General features: G+C 38.2%; 1 protein-coding gene across 5 annotated transcripts in view; it reads left to right on the forward strand.

Annotated features, from left to right (window-relative positions):
• FANCC (FA complementation group C) overlaps nt 1-26,086 on the forward strand; it is a 243,686-nt gene that overhangs the window by 75,248 nt on the left and 142,352 nt on the right. For 4 of the 5 annotated variants that reach the window (XM_057720388.1, XM_057720390.1, XM_057720389.1 and 1 more), the window contains exons 2-4: nt 10,207-10,449; nt 13,016-13,100; nt 23,329-23,423. In XM_057720388.1, the coding sequence (XP_057576371.1) occupies nt 10,285-10,449; nt 13,016-13,100; nt 23,329-23,423 (345 nt within the window). In that variant the 5' untranslated portion in view covers nt 10,207-10,284. Of the gene's footprint in view, nt 1-10,206; nt 10,450-13,015; nt 13,101-16,336; nt 16,460-23,328; nt 23,424-26,086 lie in introns of all 5 variants that reach the window. The other variant, XM_057720391.1, reaches the window with a different exon arrangement.

A 26,086-nucleotide genomic window follows, 5' to 3' on the forward strand; every position in this document is an offset into this window, starting at 1 on the left:
CGACTCCCCCCCACCCTCCCCGTCCCAGTCCTCTAAGGCATCATCCATCCTCCAGTTGAACTCCCTTTGTTATACAACAACTTCCCACTGGCTATCTATTTTACAATTGGTAGTATATATATGTCTGTGCTACTCTCTCACTTCGTCTCAGCTTCCCCTTGGGATTTCCTTCTAACTTTCCATGCCCTTTGCTTTTGCTACATTAGTATACATTAGCATACGTGTGTGCACACACACACAAAATATGTGTTAAAATCCTGAGTTTTGAGGACATATGTCATTGAACATCCATCTTTCTTTTATGCTCTTAAATAGAAGATGCTAAACAATATTTCTTTAGTTGTTTGTATGAAATGAATATAGGCATAGACATCCATGTGAGGGCATATATACTCAGCAGCATCATAAGAAAGCCAAGGATTTACATTTGAGGCAACATCAAGGATTTTGGTATTGTTACCAAGTCCAAGCTTGCTCTGCTTGCTGCACGACAGGCCAGTGAATCAGAGACAGGGTGTTGAGGCAAGAAATGCGACTTTATTTGGCAAGCCAGCAGATCAAGAAGATGGTAGACTAGTGTCTCCCAAAAACCATCTTGCCTGAGTTAGAATTCAGGCTTCTTTTATACTAAAAAGGGAAGGGAGTGTTTTTGGTTGTTGCAGACTTCTTGGTGCCAGAATCCTTTGTTCTTTCAGCTGTCCACGTAGGTCGGATCACGATGTTCCTGTAAACCTCCAACAAGACAAATGTTATTCTCTATTCTGCAACTTTATATGAATGGAAAAGTGTTATACCTTTAAAGGTTAGAGGCTTGAGAATGGGCTATCCTGTATATTTCAGGCTATAAAGCAACATTCTAAACTTATAGCAAAAGCAATAGAATACAAAGGTTATTGTAAAATAAACAGATCCAACATGAAGTCCAGTTTAGCTTTTCCCTATTATGATATCAATCAAGAGATGTGGTATCAATCAAAAGCATAGTTAATTCTCAGCTGTGTAATAAGTATGCAGCTTAACTGGGATAAAAAAAACCAGTGCATTTGTGAAAAAAGTTGAAATCACTGTGAATCTGAAGACTCATGCCCATTTTACAAGACATGAATTTTTTTTTTTCCCTGAGATACACGGACACAGCCTCATACATGAGCACAGACCACCTCATCCTCTCACCAGTTATCCTCCCCTGCGTGGTAGATTGGATGTCTCTCCCTTCTTGTGGCAGTGGCCTCCCCAGGTCAAAGCAGTAGCATATAACTTAGGGAAGGAAGACAGAGGGAAAATGCTGTGGATTTTCTCTTCCTCAGAGCCAGGACTGGGAAAATGGAGCCATTATTTGAGGACAGGAATGAAGAAGAGGAGGCAAGCACTGGAACTGTATCCCTGGCCAACTCTGGTGGTTTTAATTTTTTCAAACAGAGAAAAGGCAGACTATTTCAACAATTTAAAACCTTTTGGACTTCCTAGGTGGTACAGTGGTAAAGAATCCACCTGCCAATGCAGGGGACTTGGGTTCGAGTCCTGCCCTGGGAAGATTCCACATGCCATGGAGCAACTAAGCCCGTGTGCCATAAGTATTGAGCCTGTGCTCTAGAGCCCGTGAGCCACAACTACTGAGCCCATGTGCTGCAACTACTGAAGCCCACACGCCTGGGGCCTGTGCTCTAAAACAAGAGAAGCCACTATAATGAGGAGCCTGCGTACCACAATGAAGAGTAGCCCCCGCTCGCAGCAACTAGAGAAAGCCTGTGTGTAGCAATGAAGACCCAACAAAGCCAATGAATAAATAAAATAAATGAATAAATTTATTAAAAACAATAAAACCTTTTATTATGTTCATCAAGTATTTTATGTCTTGATTAGCATTTATAAATTATAGTACATTTTCTTTTTTTTCCCCCTTACCTTTGGGGCAATGTCTGTATGGTAAATAAATAGCTAGAAGTTAAAAAAAAAATTTCTGTAATCATGGAAAGTGATACATATAAAAAAGTACATAAATATGATTTACACTTTAACAAATCATTAAAACATTAATACATATGTTACTGCCACCCAAGTCAGTAAATAGAATATTGCTAGCACCTTGAAAGCCATTCACACGTTACCCTCCCAGAAGTACTGCTTCCTTTCCTCTAAATGTAGCAGGTTTCCTGGCTTTTTTTAGGTGATCACTACAGTTTAGTTTTACCTGTTTTTGAACATTATATAAATGAATCATATCTTATATATCCTTATAACTTGTTTTTTTCTCAACGTTATGATTGTCAGTTCATTTTTATGCCTATAACAGTAGTTTCTACATTTTCATTGCTCCATAGTATTCCTTTGTATGAATATTTTATTTATTCTTTCTATTCTTGATTGGCATATGCGTTGTTTTCAGTTTGGGTCTATTATGAATAATACTGCTATGAGCATTCTACTAGTGTACATAAACACTTAAGCCTAGAGTGTGCTTTGAGGGAAAAACTTGTAATTTGTGGATTTTTGATTCTATGATTTACTGAGAGGGGTATGTGAAAATTTCCTGCCATGATTGGAATTGATTCTTTTTCTTTGTAGCTATATTAATTTCTGTGTTTAAGCTGTATATTTTGTTTTACATTTCCATATTATTAGCTACATGCAAATGTAGAATTGTCACATCTTCCTGGTGAATTGAACATTTTATCATTATGAAGTGGTCCTGTTTACCTCTAGTAATGCTTTTTTGTCCCAATATGTGTGTTAAAATTGAAACTATTTGATTCTTTTGGTTAGGTTAACAAGGTATTTTTTCCCTCTATTCTTCTTTCAACCTCTCTGTACTGCCTATATCCTTAGGTTTTAGATGTGTCCTTTGTAATAGCATATAGCTTTTTTATAAATTCAAAACTGATAATCTTTGGTTTTTACTTGTAGAATTTAATCTATTTGCATATTACATAATTACTGAGATATTTGAGTTTAAATCTACCATCTTATTGTGTGCTTTTTATTTATTTTGTCTATTCTGTATTCCTTTTCTCTCCAATCTTGCCCTTTTGGGGGTGTTTTTTACTACAAATTTTTCTCCTCTGATAACTTGAAAATTATATACTGCCTTTTATTCTTCCATTAGTGGATAGCCTAGAGATTATGATATGCATTTTTGAATTATTAAAGTCAAGTGTTAACACCATTATCCTCCTTTTCCTGGAAAATGCAAGGACTTTAGAACTCTTTAAGTTTATCATTCTCCTGGCGTATGTACTATTGTTTTGTATATTTTAATTTCTGTATTATATATAAAACCCCAATGATACTATTCTTATTTTATATCATAAATGTTTAAAATTTAAATATTTCCCACGTATTTACCATTTTTTATTGGTTTTTCTCTAGACTTACATCTGGGATCAGTCATTTTCCATCTGCCTGAAGAGCAAGCAGGTTTAGTGCTGACAAATTCAGTGTGTCAAAAGGGCTTTATTTTACCTTTATTCCTGAAGAGTATTTTGGCTGGGTGTAGTATTCTAGTTTGGTCCTTTCTTCCTTTAATCACCTTGAAGATAGGTTTTGTAGCCTTTTCTCACTGTATTTCTATAATAGTATCTTATCCATTCTTCTGTATTTTCCATTGTTTTTACTTTCCATGTTGAATTTCTGGATAGTTTCTTCTAATATATCTTCTAGGTTCATCAAATCCCTTTTCAACTGTATCTAATTAGCTGTTAAACCCATCTGTTAATTCTTAATATCAGTTGTTTTGTTTTTTGTAGTTCTAGAATTCCTGCTGTTTTTTCATCTACAGGGTCATTTTTTTATGGTTCTCAGTTCCTTGATGACATTTTGGCTTTTATCTTCACAAGGGACCCTCTTAGTTACTTTATAATTTAGTTTAGTTTTTGAACTCTCTTGAGTACCTCTCTGTTTTGTTGGGTTTTTTGTTGTTGTTGTTCTTGTCCATTGTTTTGGGGGTTCTTGTTCATGTGTTCTTTTTATCCTGTGTGCTTGTCTTTAATTATGTAGTTTTGTTGGATTTGAAAAATTATTTTTAGAAATAATTAGAAAGCTATGATGATGTTATTTTCCTCCAGAGAGGACTTTTGTTTGCATCTTCCAGGCACCTAGCAGCACTAGTAACCTGGGACCACCTTAATTTGGTTTCATAGTTAGGCTGTAGTCTGTATGCAGGCTGGTTTATTCTAGGTTTCTCATATTCTCGGGGTGCACCTCTGTGGGTGCAATCCTCAATATGGGGTGGTTTACCAGGACCTCACTTGACAGGCCTGGCCTCCTACTTTTACTTTCTAGCAAGGCTGTCAAAAGAGCTGCTTTGCCTTTTAATCACTGCTTCCGGATCAGGAAAGCCTCCCTAGGCCTGTACAACCCTATGTGTCAAGATCTTTCTCTGAAAATGCTGCACTATCTTGCTGTTTCTTTGGGGATTTTTGAATTATGTTTTTATATTTCATGTAGCCTTATGAAATAAGTTTCAGCAGGAAGGTTGGTCTTAGCTATATAGTCTGAAATAGAACTGAAATTGGGTGCAGTTTTAAAGAAAGTATGTTTACATTAAATATAGTCTATATCATACTTTTGTCTACCTCACCTATCCTGGTTAATCAAGAGAACTTATTATAGACTTTACCTCCAGCTATTTTAGAGTGGCTAGAAGAGCCAGATAAAACATATTTGGAAGACATTGGAGAACTGTGAAGGTACTCTCAACTCAAGGGGTTAAGATCTTGGGATGAAGGGAAATGCCAAGTTCTCAGCAGACATTTTGTAAAATGTCTGCTTTTCAGCCTCAGGGCATTTGCCATTTCTTGAGAAGCTAGGAGAGACCAAGAACCTAGGAGAGGGCCTGTACTACTAAAAGTGAGAGAAGTTAGCACAACTTCTGGCAATTTCCCAGGATTGGAAAGACATACACTGGAGTTCCAAAGGAAAGGATTATTAATCTGACTACCTAAAAATGTGAAAACTTATATATGTCAAGAAATCATAAAAGCAGGAGAATGGATAAAGTTAGAAAAAGCACTGTTTTCAACCTTTAATGGACCTAAAACGATCATCAGTAAATCCTAAACCACTAGGGAAAAGGTGGTGGTGAACTTTATACTGGATGGATTTGGTTGACAATACCTGAAACCACTGATCAATTTCAACATTATGATACATGAGACAACCGAATATTATATGTGCCTTTGATTTGATTCAAAGTATAGAACACCACAAATGAAGTATTCTTGCAAAAGAACTGACCCTGAATCTAATGAAACTTCTAGGTCTAGGTAAGCAATACAGAAGAGAACAAAACATGTTAAACACTGCCACAAGGAATCCTAAATGCACAAGTGTGAGAGATTCTATAGGTCAAACGTGTATAGGTTTTTCCAGGGGATAAGTGATATGAAAAAGGTTAAAAAAAATAAGAGGAGTACTTATTACAGATTAGAGATTTTTTTTTTACATTGTTTTCTTAAGGGAATTTTTAAAAATTACATGACATAGCAAGCAGGACATATACAGATAGCATCCAGAAACCTCACTCATGCATTTTGACCAAGCAGACATAATTTGCCCATGATGACAGAGTGCTGCTGGATACACCCAGCTTTGTGGCTTGGAAGATGAGTCCCGTCACTGAGGCCTGCCATAAGCTTTCTCCAGAATCCAGGTCTTTCACACAGGCTTTATAGAGCATAGGATCTGCTGGGTAGTAGCTGAGTGGCAGAGTACTTCAGTATGGACAGATAAGCTGTGCAGTGATTGTTGCTCTGGGCCCTACCCATATTTTCTTCTTGCCAGGTGAGTGGGTAGAAGCAGATAAATGGTCTAAAACCCATGTAGTATATGTTACCTTCAGAATCCCAGAGATATTAGCCAAACATTTTGCCTCTTAGCAGGTGTAAGGTATAGCAGTTACCATTCACTTCATTTTTTATTTGTTGACTATTGTTAATTTCGAGTCAGTAACTAGTACACATGGCATTAAATTGAAAAGGTGCAAAAAGGTATACGGTAAAAGTACAGAAAAGAACATTTCCTTTCCTGCACTTATCATCCATCTACGTAGGTCTCCACAATGGAGCAACCACTGGTACTAGATTCTTGTGTGCCCTGATTTAAAGGGCATATCCTGACCTGACACAGACCATTGGATTACAAGAAACTTCCTGAAGTGGAAGCCCTGTATGTTCATGGGATTTATATCCCATCATATGGAATACAAACAAGGCACCTGTATCTTCCTACTTTCCAGGTTCTGTCAGCCTGATATCTTAAGTATGGTAGACCATACTGTATAATGTGCTCTATGCAGAGTTGGTATCTTTGAGGCAGGTGAAAGTCAACTGCTTGCTCATGTCCTCAGTTTATCCTCATGGAGAAATGCATTTACTAGCTTCATAACTGTATTCTAGGTGCCAAGGGTGGTATTAATTTGCCCCAGTTAGGCCTCACATCTAAAAGTGCACCTTGAGTTGGAGTCACCATTTCATTATGTTTATGACAGCCTAATATCACTGACCCATTGGCTCCTTGTTGGGGAGTGGCATTCTCTGCAAATCATCAGATGTGTGACTTTTTTTTTTTTTTAATAGTCCAGTGGTTTCACTTGGCCATTCCTACTAGAAAAGTATAATGATTCAGGGCCCCTGTGAGAGGATGATGCGTCTTTGATCTGTATTAACTTCTTGTTCCATGGACTTCTGGTTTCCAGTTCCCTGATAGGACCAGAAGTTTCACTGCCATTTTACCTGGGTTGGCCCAGTAGCAGTTCTAAATTCTCCTCCTTTCTCCAAAGGTCTGTTGTCTGCAGCCCACTATCTGCTGTCAGTTTGTATCAGATACTGTCTAACATCAGACTATATCAGTTTGTGTTCCTTTATTGAAAATCACAGAAACTAACAGTGGTTAATTTAAGCAAAAAAAAAAAAAAAAAGGAAGGCCCCTGGGTAGCTGACAGAATTAAAGAGAAAGTTGAAAAGTCATACTTTGTAAAGGACGTGACATAGGGATCTAGACTAAGAGAGTCTTCGAATGACTTTGTTCTGCCCTTAAGGCAATCTACTCAAGATTCAGGTTCCCAGCAGAGAGTCTCGTTTGCCTAATTTGAATCATCATCTCACCCCTTGGCTGATAGCGTAGGTACCTTGATTAATGCACCTGCTGGGCAATGGAGGAGAAATACTTTCCTAAAGGAAAAGTAAGGTATTATAACTAAAAATGGAGGATGAATGGTAAACAGGCAAAACCAACAGATGCCCATTCTGGAGTGTTCAGATTAGGTCAGCATTTCTCAGTAGGGGCATCTTTGGCTTTTAGGGGAAGACCATTTTCCATTTTGAAGACCAGTGCATTGCAGTATGTTCAGCATCCTTGGCTCTTGGACACTAAATGCTGGCAGCAACCCCACTGCTACCATCACAACGAGGGCACCACCTGTTTCACAACCACTACCATCTCCCTACTCCCACTGCCCCGACTCCCCAGATAGGCTGTGAAATAGAGCATCCAGGACCACTGCACTGCCTGATCCCTAAAAGCTTTTTCCATTTAAAATAATCATTGCTAAACTAAAGGTTGTTTGTAGTTTTGTTAAAATAAAAGTGTCTTGTCTCTTCTATCAAAAAGTTCTTCAATTTGATGTCCCCAAATATCTAAACTGACATCTAGAGCCATATGAAACATGTTAGAAATACATCAGTTTGTTTCTTCAGTTTATTTCTTTGTTTAAGGACACAGACTTTAGAGCTGAAGTCTTTGAATTGAAATTCCACAACCATAGCTTTACTACTTACTAACAGTTACTTCCCTTGGCTTTTACAAAGCCAATTGCCTTTGAGCAATTGCATAATCTCTCTGTGCCTCTGTAAAATGAGGATAGTAGTATGTACCCATTTCATAGGGTTGTTGTGAAGATTAAATTAGCTAGTATGCATAAAGTATTTAATATATTGCCAAGAGCATAGTAATTATATGTATATGTAAGCTATTATTACTGTATTTATAAAATGGGATATTAATAATTAAGTTTTACATAGATAACATAAAAATACCTTCAAAATTTCTTTTTGGGGGAGTTACCTTTTAAAAATTAAATTGCTCTACCTGGAAAAGCATTTTGTTATAACATTTAGCTTAGAACTGTACTTTGAAAAATATTTCCTCATTCAACATTTATTGAGTATTTGCCAGGCCGGGGCTAAGTTCAAGGAAGACAGAGAATGTATGTACCAGTAGAGGCAATAGTAACTGAGTGAACAAAAAATGCCCAGGGTAATTCACCGATGTGCTCAGACCTGTGAAGAAATCAGCAGAAAGGCGTGGAAGCAGGGTTTGGTGTGTTTGCAAACAGAAAAAGCCTGGACTGGACTCTGGTCAGCTGGGGGAGAGGCAACATAGGACGTGAGAGGTTGTGCTGGAGCTATGTTTTACAAGGCCTTGGAGACTCTGGTAAGGAGCCAGGATCTTTTCTGCAGGGGGTTGAGATTTCTTCCCGAGGAAGGTATTGAAGGGGGTTTTAAGCAGTAGGGTACTAGGTCTGATTTCCATTTGGTAAAGTTGTTTTTTTTTTTTTTTCCAGTTACACCTCAATTTTATTTTATTTTTTAATTTATTTATTTATTATTTTTTGGGGGGTATACCAATTTCAATCATCTGTTTTTATACACATATCCCCGTATTCCCTCCCTCCCTCAACTCCCCCCCACCCTCCCTCGAGTCCCCCCCACCCAGGAAAGTTGTTTTTATTGACAGTGTAGAAAATAAATTGGAGAGGAACAGCTGGGGCCAGATAGAAGACTCTAGGGAAGAGATGGACAGGAATGGGATGGGATGGCAGCAGTGGAAATGGAGAGAAGTGAATGAAGTCAAATGAAGTCACATTTGTTTATTTTAGAGGAAGAATTGACAGGTACTTGTGGTGGCTTGGATGAAGAAGATAATGAGAGAAAGAGAGGAATCAGACGTCTAGATTTTTGGCTGTTTGCCATTCAACAGTATGCATATATTCCCTCTATTATTAAACTGTAAAAAATTTTTATGGGACTTTTCAAAACTAAATTTTTAGTGCTATTTTAAAACTTTCAACTTCCTGGTCTAGATTTTTTTATTTTTATTTTTATTTTTGCAGTGAATCCAAATTGTACAGTCTTCTTATTTTTTTTTTCTTATTTTCCTGTTCAGTAATGAACACCTCCTTTGTTGATGGTTTTGGCATTTAATTGGGAGCATTTTATCTGTTAATTATTGCTGTTGAAGATTTAAACTCACTTACCACTTGTAGAGTAGTCTTTTGAAATTAGATAGCTGAGTATCATCCCTGCCCCAGGAAAGTTTGAGTCTGTAAAAGCCTGCACCTATTGAGAAGCAGCCTTCCCTTCTTTGCCTAGTATGTTTCCCGTGGGTATGGATGGTGAGGAGCTGGGATGGTGGTGAGGCACCTGGAATTTATTTATCTAACTCTGCCTGAGGCAAATGCTCACTCTGTATGTAACTCCACTATTCTTTTTAACATGTACTTCAGATGTGGCAAGTCAAGTTTATGAGTTTTTATTTTCTGTTACTTAGGACTCGTTTACCTCCTCAATAATTAGAGTTTATCTTATTTTACCAAAATAGCATTTCTTCTTTTGAATGGAGATCAAGCATATACAGTAGTCTTTAATTAAATTAAGCAGATTGTTCAAATTGGTGCATGTGGAGTGAATTATTTTACTTTTTTTCTAAGAATTGAGAAACTGGGAAGAAAATTCATTAGACAGTAATGTATAGAGTTTTTTTACACCTAAATGAGAAGCCAGAAATGCATATAAAACATAAGAACTTCAAAAACGTTTCTTAGACACTGACTGTTATGAAACTCCCATGGATGTTTTTGATTTCCCATTACATTAAAATACTCAAATGAACTTCATATTCAGAACATTTAAAAATAGCTCAATCTTAAAAAGAAGATATAAAGTATTATCAGCTGTGCTTTTGGTACATAATTAGCGTGTGCCTGTGAAGGTATAATGACTTTTAGTGTAATGATATTATTCCCGATAAAAAGTTGAGATGGTAAAGACTGGAGATACAGCTGGGTGACACATTTTAACACAACTCAAAGATGACTTCATAGAAAGCGTGCTATTTTGGTCCCTTGTAATCCTCCTTTCACTCATCAGTGGTTGTGAAGGCACTGATAAAAGATCCTTTTTAAAATATTTCATTTCCCCCCCTTTCTTATAGATTGGATGTGTGTTCACTGTTTCCTTCAGTGTGTGACAAACCACTGTGAAGGTACATCACCTTTTCCCTTTTTCTGAGATGGCTCAAGACTCATTAGGCCTTCCTTCCGATTATCAGTTTTGGATGCGGAAACTTTCCATATGGGACCGGGCCTCCACTTTGGAAGCTCAACAAGACACCTGCCTTCACCTGCCTCAGTTCCAGGAGTTCCTGAGGCAGATGTATGAAGCTTTGAAAGATATGGTGAGTAGTGGACCAAAGTAATAAGGTTATTTTGTGACATCAGGAACTCTTCACCAGATTTTATTAAGCGTGAATGCAGTCAGGGACTTGTGCTATTGACCTAATGTATTGAAGGATTAGACAGACAAATTACCTGTAAATATTGCAGACAGGAAGTGGTTTCCTAGTGTCTGATTTATTATGACTTCAGTCTTTTCTTTCTTGATTTGTTATCTTGTCATGTGAGACTTCCTGACCAATCAAGTTGTTTTTAAATAAACAAGACTTTTAACGCTTGTTGTCAAGTAATAATTTGGATTCTTTTAAAGGCCTTTGTATCTCTTAAATATTGAAGAGTTTGCTGAAATGCTTACTGTTTTCTCAACCCTATTTTAAAGTGGGCTCAGGAATTCCCTGGTGGCGCACTTGTTGAGAATCTGCCTGCCAGTGCAGGGGACGCGGGTTTGATACCTGGTCCAAGAAGATCCCACATGGCGCGAAGCAACTAAGCCCATGTACCACAACTAGTGAGCCTGCACTCTAGAGCCCATGAGCCACAACTGCTGAGCACACGTGCCACAACTATTGGAGCCTGCACGCCCTAGAGCCTGCATGCCACAACTACTGAGCCCACATGCTGCAGCTGCTGAGCCTGTGTGCTGCAACTACTGAAGCCCGTGCACCTAGAGCTCTGCAACAAGAGAAGCCACTGCAATGAGAAGCCCATGCACCGCAACAAAGAATAGCCCTCACTTGCCACAACTAGAGAAAGCCTGTGCATAGTAACAAAGACCCAATGTAGCCCCCAAAAAAGGGGGGGCCTCTACTGAGAGATGATAAATATTAACACATTTTTGACTGGAGATGTACTACGGCCACAGGTGTTAGTTTCTGCAAAAATCCCCAGGTCAATAATGTGTTAAGATCTCTTCTTATAAATATTTTAAGTGGACTTTTCTTGTGAATATTAAGATTATGAGTGTCTTCACTATTGTTAAATGTTATAGCATTCAGAATTTGATATTTTTTCATTTTGATGTAAGATTTCTTATTTTTATTGCAATAGGTATTTTTGTGAATTAATGTATTTTCATAATATGAAAATATTATTTGTTTATACTTGTTTTCTAATTTCAAAATGAAAAGCAAAATTGTCATTTAATGTAGGTGTTCTTGTGTTATACTTTTCTTCCCTTAAAGAAGCAAGTAGGAAATTTGAAGAATAATTCATAGTGATGACATGAGTTCACATGTCTTTAGAAAGCAGAAAAAAAGATACAGTCTGTATGAACAACCAGTGCTAACTTTTTATATTGGTTTTTTTTTTTGGTAACAAGACTTTTGTAACTTGACCTTAAAGTGATTCCAGAAAGCCCAGGACTGACCTTGATGCTCAGACAAATGAGAGGAATTTATTGCTTCAGCAGTGGGAAATGCTTCTCATTTCAGCTTACATGGATATTATCCCAGTTTGGTCTTAGTTTTTAATTTTCTTGAAAGGTAAAGAAGTGGGAAAGGGCCACGTGTATAACAGCATGTGTATTTTTTAATCTTAAGCTGTTTTCTATTTGGTTGATCTTTTTTTTGTGTCAGGTTTTAGGTTGTTATAGACAAGTATGATGTCATCTGGTATATAGTAATCAAAACAGTAATAGACAGAGATATATATCTATATGCTTTGGCTGCTTTTATTTCTTTTTACAAGTTCCAGCTCAACCTTCTTTGAGATAGTGCTACTGGAGCTGACTCAGGAACTTCTCTTATTATGTTAGAATAAAAAACCAGGAAGAATTTATGGGGTCATATAGATATTAATCACCCATAATGTTTTTTTCACTATTATGCAGCCTGTGTTATTTTTAGATAAAGTGGCCTTTCTTGACTTAAATACGAGTAAAATAAAGTTAATTCTGCAACAAAATTGATTTTACCTAAACTTGCTGTACTTGTTAGTTTTGGTGACCTGGTTTAAGGATGAAGTATGGTGATTGCTTGTTAAACTTTATTAGAATTACTTACCTAAAGATCTTCTCTAAACTTTTTTCCCCCTGCTTTTCTAAAATATACACTAAACAAGAAGCATTCAAGCTCCCTCAACCTGTATTGGCAGTTCAGTCTTTTCTGAGTTGCGTGGTGTCCTTTTTCTTTATTTTTATTTTTTTCTTTTCTTCTTTAAGAACTTTTATTGAGATACAATTAACATACAATAAATTGCATATATTTAAAGTGTACAATTTGATTTTTTTTTTCTTATTAGTAATGTATATGTGGCAATCCCAGTCTCCCAATTCATTCCCACCCAACCCCTGCTTTCCTCCCTTGGTGTCCATATGTTTGTTCTCTACATCTGTGTCTCTATTTCTGCCTTGCAAACCAGTTGATTTGTACCATTTTTCTATATTCCGCATATATGTGTTAATATACGATATTTGTTTTTCTCTTTCTGACTCACTTCACTCTGTATGACAGTCTCTAGGTCCATCCATGACTCTATAAATGTCCTAATTTCATTCCTTTTTACAGCTGAGTAATATTCCATTGTAGTGTGGTGTCCTTTTACTGACCAAAACATAATTTTCTTTTATAGGATTCAAATACAATCATTGAAAGATTCCCCACAATTGGTCAACTGTTGGCAAAAACTTGCTGGAATCCTTTTATCTTAGCATATGGTAAGAATTCAAAGCATGTCCTCTCAAAATGCAAACGTCTAATGATAATTTTAATCTTTGCATTGTTTAACAAAATACAGAGCTTTAAATTATGAGCCTTTCTCTTATTTTTTATGAAACAACTTATCAAAGGTATTCCTTGTTCCATTGCAAAGATGGCATCCTTTACTATTGTCCATATATGTTTGTGTATGTGTATACACACACACACACACACACACACACACACGCAAATGTATAGGAGAACAGAACTCCTTGAATTAGAGGGTAGAAATTCCTGGATGATTGATATAACCTTATTTTTAATTCAGTGTAAATTGCTTATAATAATGAAATAATTTCCTTGTTTCACAATTTCATATTAACTCACAGAATTTTCCATGTGTAAAGTTCTTCAGCGTCTGAATCCTGCCATGGCTTTACCATTATTTGGGGGTGACATTTTGGTTTTACCCAAGGTTAAGAGGAGTTGGGGACACTTTGAGGGAGATGTCCCTTCACTGACCTGTCTAGCCTCATTTCCTGTTTAATCCTCCATAGCTATACCACATGCATTGTAGCCAGTTTAAATTACTAACAGTGCTTGATGTCTGAGCCTGCGACATGCAATTCTTTTCTCTGTTCTCATCTCATGTCCTCAAACCTTCTTTGAAATAGCCTTGCTAGGGCTGAGTTAGGAACCTTCCTTAGTGTGTCCATAGCTGCCAGCATCTCGCTTAATTATGACACCTACTACATTGCTTTATAATTGTTGGTTTGCCTTTCTGATGCCCTGGAAGACTGAATGTCTCTCAAGAGCAGAACCTGTGGTTTTAGTTCTCTTTGTTGTCCCAGAGCTTAGCATAGGGTGGAGCGAGCGCATCTGAAGGTATATAGTAGAAGTTTATTTCCTTGACTTGACTATATTATTTGCTAATGTAATATTTACTTTTCATATTTTTTAATGGCAAAGACTAATTGCATAATATAATGATAGTAGAATCAAAAATAAAATGAATATTCCCCCTTGATGTTGTAGAGAATTATATAGTATCTCTTTCCTAGCCTGTTGTAAATCATCAGAAGGAACTTGAACTCGGTGGAGAAGGGACAACATTTGCATTTGGTTCCATGAGCATACATGCGTGCGTGCACTTCATAAACTCAAACTCACTTGCTCCACCCGCATCTTCATTCTATTCCTTTTCCTCTTCACTCATGCCTCTTGCTTTCCCTTCACCCTTGAGTGGACTCTTCCTCCCTTACCCACGTAGCTTGTTCAAGTTCTTGATCTAAAATGGCAAAGTCATCACTGTATTTGCCTACCAGGGTCACACTTATCTGCCCTAAATTTATATATTTCAACTAGCACAGTGTTTCTCTGAAAACCTTTGACCAGAAATACATTTTCTATACATGTGTATATATGTATACATACAGTTATATACATACACACATATTTCATGAAAAAAAATGCTTACTTTTATTATGTACAATTCATATTCACTATACCATTTTTAAATGGTTTTCATGACCCAAAACTGATTTTACAATCCACTGATGGGTCATGACCAAAAGTCTGAAGAACATTGAGCTAGGCCAAAGCTATTGATGGCAGGAGAAAGGAAAAGAAACCGTTGAATTTCCTCCATTTAAAGGCATCATTCATTGTTGGATACTTCATGGATTGAATAACCACTTTTTAGAAAAAGAGAAATAATATGCCCTTTAAGTGTACCTAGTGGATGTAGGACACATCCTTAATTCAGAAATGGTGAAATGTGGGAAAGTTTGGGTTGTAGAATTGAAGAAGTTGAATGAGTGGCATCACTCACTTTGTGCTGAGCACTGTTCTTTATGGATTGCATAGTGGATCTCATTGAGTTCTTGATAGGCTTGCAAGATAGGTATTTATGGATTAGAATAAATATGTCACTTTTCTCAGAATACAGAAATAATAAAATCCAGGATCCTACTCCTCTAAAGCCCACATTGTTGTAATGATCTGCCCCCGTGGATCATACCACCACAGTTGAAACGTCCAGTCCTGACTTTACCACCAGCCAGCTTCATGTGAATGTATATATTCACTATTTTTTTTTTTAATGTCAAACCCTAGGAAGACATGGCTCATAAGTTCTGCCCTCTAGGAGCTTCCAGTCAGGGTAAAAAGAGACCTAAGCAGATCAGCCAGACTTAGGATGATGGTTGGTGCTGTGCAGCTTTGAACAAGGGGAAGGAGAGTTTCACAGGGGAGGTTTTGCAGGGACTGACTCTTGGAGGACAGTAGATGAGATGGGAATTTTTAAGGCAAGCTACCCAACTCACTGGGGCTCAGATTCTTTATTTGTAAAAGTGAGAGGTTCAACTGATTTATCTCTGTGACCTTAAACTTGTATCTGCCTGTGATCTTTCCTTAGCGCCTAATCTCCATTACTTTGGCCCCCTCTATCAACCAGAAACAGATTTTCCATCTCTTTCTGTTTAAATGCTTGTGTTACCTTTTGAACTTCCCATTAAATTTCAGTTTCCTATTTGAGGTGTGCATTTGGTTTTGAGCTCATAGAGGAGACTGACAGGCACAGAACTCATGAATGGTGAAATCTTGCCTATGTTGCCACTGTTGTTTCACTAGTTGGACACTTTCTTGCAGGAAAGGGTCTTTTCTTATGATTTTATAATATCAAAGTTGTTTTTTAAAGACAACAAAAATAAATAATTTCCATCAAGGAAAGAAATAAGGCTCACTTAATGGTAAGTGAGAATAGGATCAGAAATAAGGATAATAAGAAAGGAGGAAGGATTTGGAAATCAAAAGACTCCACAAAGAGAAAAAAAAAGATAATAAAAAGGGAGAAAACACCTTTTATTCAGTGGGGTTCTCTGCATTAAATTACTGCCTTCACCTCCTTGGAGTTCTGGCTGGTAGAGTCTAGCTCTACCGTCATGATTAACATAGCTATAACCTCTTTTCTTCATGCTTTTTATTACTGAGAGTTTGCCCCCAAACTTGGCAGCTTAAAACGATGAATATTTATTGTCTAAAAAAAATGCTGCCATCACACTTTAAACTATACAGTTAATTTAAAGAATTAATTTAGCTTTCATTTGGGCTTTCAGTTCCAGATATCAAAAAATAAAATATTAGGTGGCAAATATATGTTGGTATATTCCTTTGCCTTACACTCATTTTTAGAACCCAGATTTGCACTAATGACTGCCTATATGATGAATCTCAGACAGTTTTCTATCCCCAGGGCTGCAGCTCTGATGTCTGAGCCTCCAGGGAGGAGCCTGACAGATGCCGTCCCCTGTAGAAAGTGCTGCTGGCATTCATGAATAACTAGTGATGGCTTGCATCTTTAAATCCCTAAAGCAAAGTAAGCTCATTAGGAGTACGTTTCAGTGTGTTTCAGTGCATAGACTCTGGGCAAAGAAAGGCACCTCCTAAAGGCTGGGGGCAGGTTACTCTGGATTTTCTTTTTCTTTTTGAGAGAAAAGTAAAAGGTAATACACTTGTTGAACTAAATGTGCAAAATCACTCAACACCTGGAGAAAACCCCCATCTTTTGGATTCTTTTAGATTTAGGCTGCGTAACTAACATTTTCTTTCTTCTTTTTTCTTCTTAGTGGTGAGTATCTGACTTTTGGAAATGCTCCCATCAGGTTGCATTCTCTTTAACATGAGATGCTGCTTACATAACCATATCATTAGATGTGTTTGTCACACTTGTGACACGCAGATAGTTATAATTTCTTCTGATATTTAAAACATAGAAAGTACAACAGTCAGATTTTTAACCAGTGGCATTGGTGCAACCCAAAGAACCCTGGGATCTTCAACGGTTAAATTATGTGATTCTCGCAGTGCATTGGTCTCAGGCAAGCCAGTGATGTATGAGGGTAAGTCAAAAATATCCGAACTCTGGCTGTAGAATTTATTTTAATTAACTTTTAGAAAAGACAAAGACATCATTTTTCAACACAATGTCCTTGCTTTTCAATATACTTTGTCTATCTGTCAATAAGCTTTCTTATTCCCTCATTAAAAAATGTTGTAGGCTGAGTCATGAATGCACCGCTATCTTCATTTCTTCATCAGAAGTGAATCTTTGTCCTCGTAGAGCTGCTTTCCGGGGACCAAACAGGTGAAAGTCCAGTGGATCAAGATCAGGACTACAGGGAAGATGCTTTAACACCTCAAAACGAAGTAATCCACGACAGACTTAGGTTTTGAAAAGTTTGTTCGAGATGGGTACTGAAACAACTCATGGAAGAACATAAACAGAAGTGTTTGGATATCTGCAAACAAAATTTGGGCAGATACTCTAAGGAAGGTGAAAGTTTCTTAAAGAGAATCATTACTGGTGACAAGACATGGATTCATCATTACAAGCCTGAGAGTAAACGACAGAGTGTGGAATGGAAACATCCTCAATCGCCGGCTGAGAAAAAGTTCAGAAGTCAACCATCAGCTGGAAGATTGATGCTTACAGTTTTCTGGGATTCTCAAGGGACAGTATTGGAACAGTATCGGGAAAAATTTCAACAATTAACTGTGTTCGTTACAGTGAGATGCTTATTGAAGAGCTGAAGCCTAAACTTTGCATTAAACTCAGAGGACTGCTCTCCAAGGGCATTATGATCTTACATGGCAATGCATGTCCACACACTTCTGCCCACACTGTCGACACTGCAAAAACTTTGTTTTGAGGTGTTAAACCATCCTCCCTGTAGTCCTGATCTTGCTTCATTGGACTTTCACCTGTTTGGTCCCCTGAAAGTAGCCCTATGAGGATGAAGATTCACTTCTGATGAAGAAGTGAAAATAGCGGTGCTTCGTGGCTTGCACCTCAGCCTAAAACATTTTGTAATGAGGGAATATGAAAGCTTGATGGACAAAGTGTATTGAAAAGCAAGGAGATTATGTCAAAAAATGATGTCTTTGTGTTTTCTAAAAGTTAATTAAAATAAAGTCTACAGCCAGACTGCAGGTAATTTTTGACACCCCCATATTTGAGCTCATAAAAACTAGAAAAATTTGAATATCCCTCAGAATAACTCCTGATAAAGTTTGTTCAGAGATGTTAGTTATGAGGAGAGCATAAGCTTATGGATGTTTGTGGGGGGTATGGATTTAAAATTACTATCAGACTCCTTTGGTGTGTGGTTGAAAATGCAGAGGTAGCTTACTGTAGTTTGTATTCTCCTTATTTCATCTTTTTTTTTTTTAAGCTCTTTCTTGGAATATAATCCCTTTACACTGTTGTGCCAGTTTTTGCTGTACAACAAAGTGAAATAGCTATTTTTATACATATATCCCCATATCCCCTCCCTCCCACGACTCCTTCCCACCCTCCCTATCTTGGTCCTCTAAGTCGTCACCCATCATCGAGTTGATCTCCCTGTATTATGCAGCAGTTTCCCACTAGCTATTTTACATTTGGTAGTGTATACATGTCAATGCTACTCTCTCACTTAGTCTTGGCATCCCCTTCACCTCCCCCCCCCCCCCATGCCCTCAAGTCCGTTCTCTACATCTACATCTTTATTCTTGCCCTGTCACTGGGTTCATCAGTACCATTTTTTTAGATTCCATATGTATGAGTTAGCATACGGTACTTGTTTTTCTCTTTCTGGCTTACTTCACTCTGTATGACAGACTCTGGGTCCATCCACCTCACTACAAATAAGTCAATTTCATTCCTTTTTACGGCTGAGTAATATTCCATTGTATATATGTGCCACATCTTCCTTATCTGTTCATCTGTTGATGGGCATTTAGGTTGCTTCCTTATCTGTTCATCTGTTGATGGGCACTTAGGTTGCTATTGTAAATAGTGCTGCAGTGAGCATTGTGGTACATGTTTCATTTTGGATTATGGTTTTCTCAGGGTATATGCGCAGGAGTGGGATTGCTGAGTCATATGGTAGTTCTATTTTTAGTTTTTTAAGGAACCTCTATACTGTTTTCCATAGTAGCTGTACCATTTACATTCCCACCAACAGTGCAGGACGGTTCCCTTTTCTCTGCACCCTCTCCAGCATTTATTGTTTCTAGATTTTTATTTTTTTACTTTTTGGTTGTGTTTGGGTCTTCGTTGCTATGCATGGGCTTTCTCTAGTTGTGGCGAGCAGGGCTACTCTTCATTGTGTTGTGCAGACTTCTCATTGCGGGGCTTCTCTTGTTGCGGAGCACAGGCTCTAGGCACAAGGGTTTCAGTAGTTGCAGCACATGGGCTCAGTAGTTGTGGCTTGCGGGCTCTGGAGAGCAGGCTCAGTAGTTGTGGCACACAGGCTTAGTTGCTCCAAAACATCTGGGTTCTTCCCAGACTGGGGATAGAACCCCGTGTCCCTTGCATTGGGGGACAGATTCTTAACCACTGCACCACCAGGGAAGTCCCTGTAGATTTTTTGATGATGGCTATTCTGACCAGTGTGCAGTGATGCCTCGTTGTGGCTTTGACTTGCATTTCTCTAATGATTAGTGATGTTGAGCATCTTTTCATGTGTTTATTAGCCATCTGTATGTCTTCTTTGAAGAAATGTCTATTTAGGTCTTCTGCCCATTGTTGGATTGGGTTGTTCTTTTTTTGATATTGAACTGCATGAACTTTTTAAATTTTTGGAGAATAATCCCTTGTCAGGTATATTGTTTGCAAATATTTTCTTCCATTGTGTGGGTTGTCTTTTCATTTTGTTTGTGGCACGCTATGTCAGCCCCTCCAGGGGGCTTTTTCTATCCCTTGTCAACTGCAACAGTGAGGCCCAGAGGGGGCCTCTCTTTGTTCCTCACAGACACTGAAAGAGAGGCTACAACTATGGCTCCTTTCCCTGCATGTGACTCAGCAGTAGCATCCTCCCTGGGTCGCAGGAGCCCTGGCAGCGGTGGTGGTGCCAATTGCAGAGGGAAGCTGGTGTGCTCGGGTATTAACGGAATGTCTCCAGAGATGTCCTTCTCTGACTCCTCTTCTGGCATACCAGGCCAGGCCCCCAGAGGGCTTTTTCTCTCTCTTGTCAACTGTGACAGCCGGGCCCAAAGGGGGCCTCCCTTTGTTCATCGCAGGTGCCAAAAGAGGCTACAACTGTGACTCCTCCCCCCCTGCTTGTGAGTCAACAGTAGCATGCCACCACCATGGCCACCCAGCTTTCCGTGGTAGGTATTCTCCGTTGTGGATTTCTTCCCTCCTGTTCCCTCAGTCCGTCTCCATGGCCAACAGTGTTTCTCTCCCTGAACCAGTTCTCTGGATCCCACGTTCCAGCTCCCAGACCCCTATACTGCTGTGAACCCATGTCTTAGTCTGGGACATGCAGGGCCATGGTACAGACCCTCTGTGTGTTTCTCACTCTTTACTGTCTGCCACAGATCAGCCGCTTCACCCTCTTTGGGCAGTCCTAAATGCCTCCCTTCTGACCCAATCAAATTCCCTGTTGGAGAGGGTGTTTCCCTGTCAGGTTTCCCCAAATTCGGCAGTTTCAGCTCCCCCCGCCCCAGGGTGTAGGACCCATCCCTTTCTTTTCTTCTCCTCTTTCTCCTTTTCTCCCACCCCCCCCATCTTACCCAGGTATGTCGGGATCTTTGCAGTCCTTTCTGGTCCAAGCTCTTTTGCTAGTGTTCAGCTGGTTTTCTGTGGGAATTATTGTATCTTTTGATGTATTCCTGAGGCATCTGTGGAGAGAGATGCACTCCACATCCTTCTAATTTGCCACCTTCTTTTACCCCCTCATTTCATCTTAAGGAAGCCCTTAGAAATACTGTATTTATGAAATTGCAGTAGATAACAAAGTAAAGGGCATCAGGTGATTCTGCAGAGGAGTGATTCCAGGTGCTGGATTTTCTCAGCCTCACCTCCATGGCCTTGTGGGGAAGTCCACAGTAGCTTGGCTCTAGTTCAGGTACTGACATCTTCAGTTTTTAGAACTCATTTTTGCTTCTCAGTTGTGTTATAAAATCTCCAACTTGAATGGACTTAGCAAAGGGGGAAAGAGAAAATGGCTTATCAAGTAAATGCTCTAGCCAAATAGAAGATTTCAGAGGTCAGCATATCACATATTTAGTAAAGTTTTACATTTTAGAGTAAAGAATTAGGAGCATGTAAAAGGCTGCTGTTTTATCCAAACCATTTGGTAGTACAAGAATGTATTTTAAAAGAATTCTTTGTGTAAAATTTGTTTTTAACTAGTGAGGGTATTTTGACCAATCAGATTAAATCAGAAATATTAACTACTGCTTATAGCAGTGATGTTGCCTTAAAAAGGTTGAAATTACTAATAGTTTGAATATAAAATAAAGAACTGATCTTGCTAGATAGCTTCCTCCACAAGAGGGCAGACAGCAGTATCTGCAGTATTTCGTTCTGTGGAACTGAAAACCACAGCCACAGAAAGACAGAGAAAATGAAAAAGCAGAGGACTTTGTACCAGATGAAGGGACAGGATAAAAACCCAGAAAAACAACTAAAGGAAGAGGAGATAGGCACCCTTACAGAAAAAGAATTCAGAATAATGATGGTGAAGATGATCCAGGACTTTGAAAAAAGATTGGATGCAAAGATCGAAAAGTTTACCAAAGACTTAGAAGAATTAAAGAGCAAACAAACAGAGATATGCAATACAATAAGTGAAATGAAAAATACACTAGAAGGAACCAATAGCAGATTAACTGAGACAGAAGGGCGAATAAGTGACCTGGAAGACAGAATGGTGATAATCACTGATGCAGAAAAGAATAAAGAAAAAAGAATGAAAAGAACTGAAGACAGCCTGAGAGACCTCTGGGACAACGTTAAATGCACCAACATTCGCATTATAGGGGTCCCAGAAGGAGAAGAGAGAGAGGAAGGACCCGAGAAAATATTGGAAGGGATTATAGTTGAAAACTTCCCTAACATGGGAAAGGAAACAGCTACCCAAGTGCAGGAAGTGCAGAGAGTCCCAGGCAGGATAAACCCAAGGAGAAACACATCAAGACATATTAGTAGTCAAAGTGACAAAAATTAAAGACAGAGAAATGTTATTAAAAGCAACAAGAGAAAAATGACAAATAACATACAAGGGAACTCCCATAAGGTTAAGAGCTGATTTCTCAGCAGAAACTCTACAAGCCAGAAGGGAGTGGCACAATATGTTTAAAGTGCTGAAAGGGAAGAACCTACAGCCAAAAATACTCTACCCAGCAAGGATGTTATTCAGATTCAACAGAGAAATCAAAAACTTTCCAGACAAGCAACAGCTAAGAGAATTCAGCACCATCAAACCAGCCCTACAACAAATGCTAAAGGAACTTCTCTTAAGTGGGAAACACAAGAGAAGAAAAGGACCTACAAAAACAACAACAAAACAATTAAGAAAATGGTAATAGGAACATACATATTACTAATTACCTTGAATGTAAATGGACTAAATGCACCACCCAAAAGACACAAACTGGCTGAATGGATACCAAAACAAGACCCATATATATGCTGTCTACAAGAGACCCACTTCAGACCTAGGGACACATACAGATGGAAAGTGAGGGGATGGAAAAAGATGTTCCATGCAAATGGAAGTCAAAAGAAAGCTGGAGCAGCGATACTCATATCAGATAAAATAGACTTTAAAATAAAAAATGTTACAAGAGACAAGAAAGGACATTACCTAAAGATCAAGGGATCCATCCAAGAAGAGGAGATAACAATTATAAATATATACGCACCCAATATAGGAGCACCTCAATACACAAGGCAGATGCTAACAACTATGAAAGAGGAAATGCAAGGCAGAAATAGAGACACAGATGTAGAGAACAAGCATATGGACACCAAGTGGGGAAAGCGGGGAGGGTTGAGGGGGAATGAATTGGGAGATTGGGATACCAAGTTGTACACTCTAAATATATGCTGTTTATTGTCTGTTAACTGTATCTCAATAAAAGTTCTTAAAAAAAAAAAAACCGATCTTGCAAAAAGGCTAGGTCTTTTCGTTCTTTCCATCATTCTCTTTTGGCTTTAAAAATTGCTGCTGTGACAGAAAGAGAATTGACTACACAAGGGCTAAGCATAAGTGATCGTGAGCCCACACGAAGGAAAACAACCCCACAAAGTTTCACACGTGGTCCTGGATGTTTGTTCTATGAATTTAGTAGTTTGTGATTTTTCTAAAATATAATAAATATATTTCCTTTAAATATAATGCTTACAACTTTTATACTGATTTTCTTTTCTTTCTATGTGGTAAAACCTACTCATTTTAGTTTTCTTTTTTGCAGATGAAAGCCAAAAAATTCTAATATGGTGCTTGTGTTGTTTGATTAAGAAAGATCCACAGAATTCTGGAGAATCTAAGCTTAACTCCTGGACACGGGTAAGAGTATCTTGCCCTGTACTGTTTTGAATTTAATAAAGGTGCTGCTTTGACAGTCCAGAAACTTTTTCAAACTCATCTTTCACTGTTACATTATCTAGGTGGATGTAAGGTTTTTCAAGAGATTTTATTTTTGTTTGATTGTAAATTCCTTAAGAGATAGGTCCTCAGGGTGAACTTCCCCATTCCTACAAGAACTAATGCTGAGTAGTTTCAGAAAGTTACTCCCAGGTAATTAAAAGAATATACTCTCTTTCCTTCTAGCAATTGTTTCTTCCTACCAACCTACTTTAAATACTTATATAATTCCTCTTCAGGTGTTCCCTGCCTCTCTCAAGATCTATTCCGTAGTAAAACTGAAATTCAGAAGTGCCCTGGGAGCAGCAGTCTTTATTTTGTGTCCTAAAGTTGGTACCCTGGCCAGTGTGCTCAGACTAGCATCTGGTGCTGGTTGGCTACTGCTGCAAACACCGTCAAGTTGGTTACCCGACTGTGCTAGTCCAGATAGCTGACCGATTCCTGAATTCCCCCCTGTCTGTTTCTGCTTCCTCTTGAATGGTGGGCAGAAATAGGAGAATGTTGTCAGGCTGTGCTGTAGCTGCCCTCACTACCAGCAAGTTGGCTGTTCTTTTCTCTTAACTCCCACTGTCCTGTGGCAATAACCTTAAGGAGTTGCTGATGTCTGTCAGACTCCACTTACTATGCGTATCGTCCAGATTAGCTGCTTAGTATTATGAAATCACCCACCCAGATTAATGCATATGGTTTTGTCTGTCATTTTGACTGGTGATATCATTCCATTCTCTGCTTTTTACTGTTCTTTTGTTTTATACAAAATTGCTTACAGACATAACAAAGATAGTATTTGTATTTTTGTTAGATTAAAAGAAGAATTGGAAGGATAATAGAAGTGAGGAGGATTGGGTGAGGGAAGGAAAAAAAATACATTTAATTGAAAGGAAAGTTAATGTAAAGAACTGAAGAATGGAACTGATAAGTAGAATTAGGGAAGAAAAGGCATGAAAAACAAGGCTATAGAAATAGAATAAGATTTAGTTTTTAATTTTTTTGATTATTCCTTTTGTTGAGTATTTGCTATTTTAATGATTTTTTATGATGTATATTTTTATTGACTAGCTCATTAAGTCCTGAAGTAGGCCATCTAATAAAGTGTTTTAAGAGTGATTAGGTTAACTTTCTTCACTTAACTCGTGACTATATTAGCTTAGTTTTAAATTTCTAGCCTTGTGGTTTATTCTGTGGGTTTCCCTTATTTAATATTGTGTCCATTTAATAAATAGGTGCTCATTAAGTATAGCACAGGGAGGCAGTTAAAACACTTAATTCTTACCTTCAGGGAATTTACAGACTGGGAACCAGGTCATGCTAGGGCAGTGTCATTGGGTTACTGATAGAGCTGTGTATAGGGGTGATGGTGATGTAGAGGAGGGACATGTATTCAAACTTAGGGGTTTGGAGACGTTTCCTGGGGGAGATGATGTATCAGCTGAGTTTTGAAGGATGACTAAGAGAACAGGGATGGAGTTTTAGGAAGGTTATTCCTGTCAGCAGAAAGAGCATGTGCAAAGAATGGTGGTGAGGAAGCAAATGTTGTATTCAGGGACATGCAGGTACTTAGATGTGCCTGAGCTAGGGGTTTTATAGGCTTGATGATGAAGCATGAAGCCTTATGTATGATTGTAGGAAGTTTTTATTTTACCTTGAAGACAGTAGGGAAACCACTAAAGTATTTTAAGTAGAGAAATCATATGGCCAGGTGTGAATTTTAGAAACTTAACAGCAAAAGAAAGTTGATTTGGAAGGTGCCAGGGATAGCGCTTTCAAAGCTGTTGTAGTGATAAAAGTGAGAAATCATGAAGGCCTGAATGAAATGGAGAAGAGGGCTGAGACTTATGATATTAATAAGGTAAATATGTAAGGATGTAATGGCAAATTAAGTGCAGGTGTAGTTAGGTGTAGGTGGAATTGAACTTAGTGTTTTCAGGAGAGGGCTGATTTGTGCATAGAGGGTTGACAGTCCTCAGGGTATGGGAACAGTGGAAGCCATGGGTGAGGGTGAGATTACCTGGGGGAGAGTACCTAGTGTGAGGAGGGGAAAGGGCCTAGGGACAACCTTGGGAGACAATGGCATTTAAGGAGTGAGTGGAAGAGCAAGTTACACTGCACACTAGAAAGGGGGAGTCCAAGAAGTAGAAGGAGAAAAGCAGCAACATTTTAAGAAAGAATGAGTGGTCATTCATATCTAATGGTATAGTGTACCACTGTTCAATAGAAACACAGTACGTTCTACACAGATAGTTTTCAGTTTTCTAGTAGCTGCTTTAAGAAATGTAAAAAGAAAAAGTTGAGACTAATTTTAATGAGTATTTTATTTAACCCAGTATATCCAAAATACTATTATTTAAAGATGTAATGAATATAAAATTATTAATGTGATTATTTTATGATTTTTTTATACTAAGTCATTGAGATCCAATGTATATGTTATACTTAATTCAGTATATATGTTAACATCTTAATTCAGAGGCTAAATTTTCATTGGAAATTTATGATCTGTTTTATAAAATGTACAGTTGAAAAAGTAGGTTCACATACCCAAATTGTTTCAAAGAAACTTAAAGCTGAACCAAGTGTCTGTTTTC

This window comes from Hippopotamus amphibius, chromosome 2, assembly GCF_030028045.1.
Source record: "Hippopotamus amphibius kiboko isolate mHipAmp2 chromosome 2, mHipAmp2.hap2, whole genome shotgun sequence".
NCBI classification, from domain to species: domain Eukaryota; kingdom Metazoa; phylum Chordata; class Mammalia; order Artiodactyla; family Hippopotamidae; genus Hippopotamus; species Hippopotamus amphibius.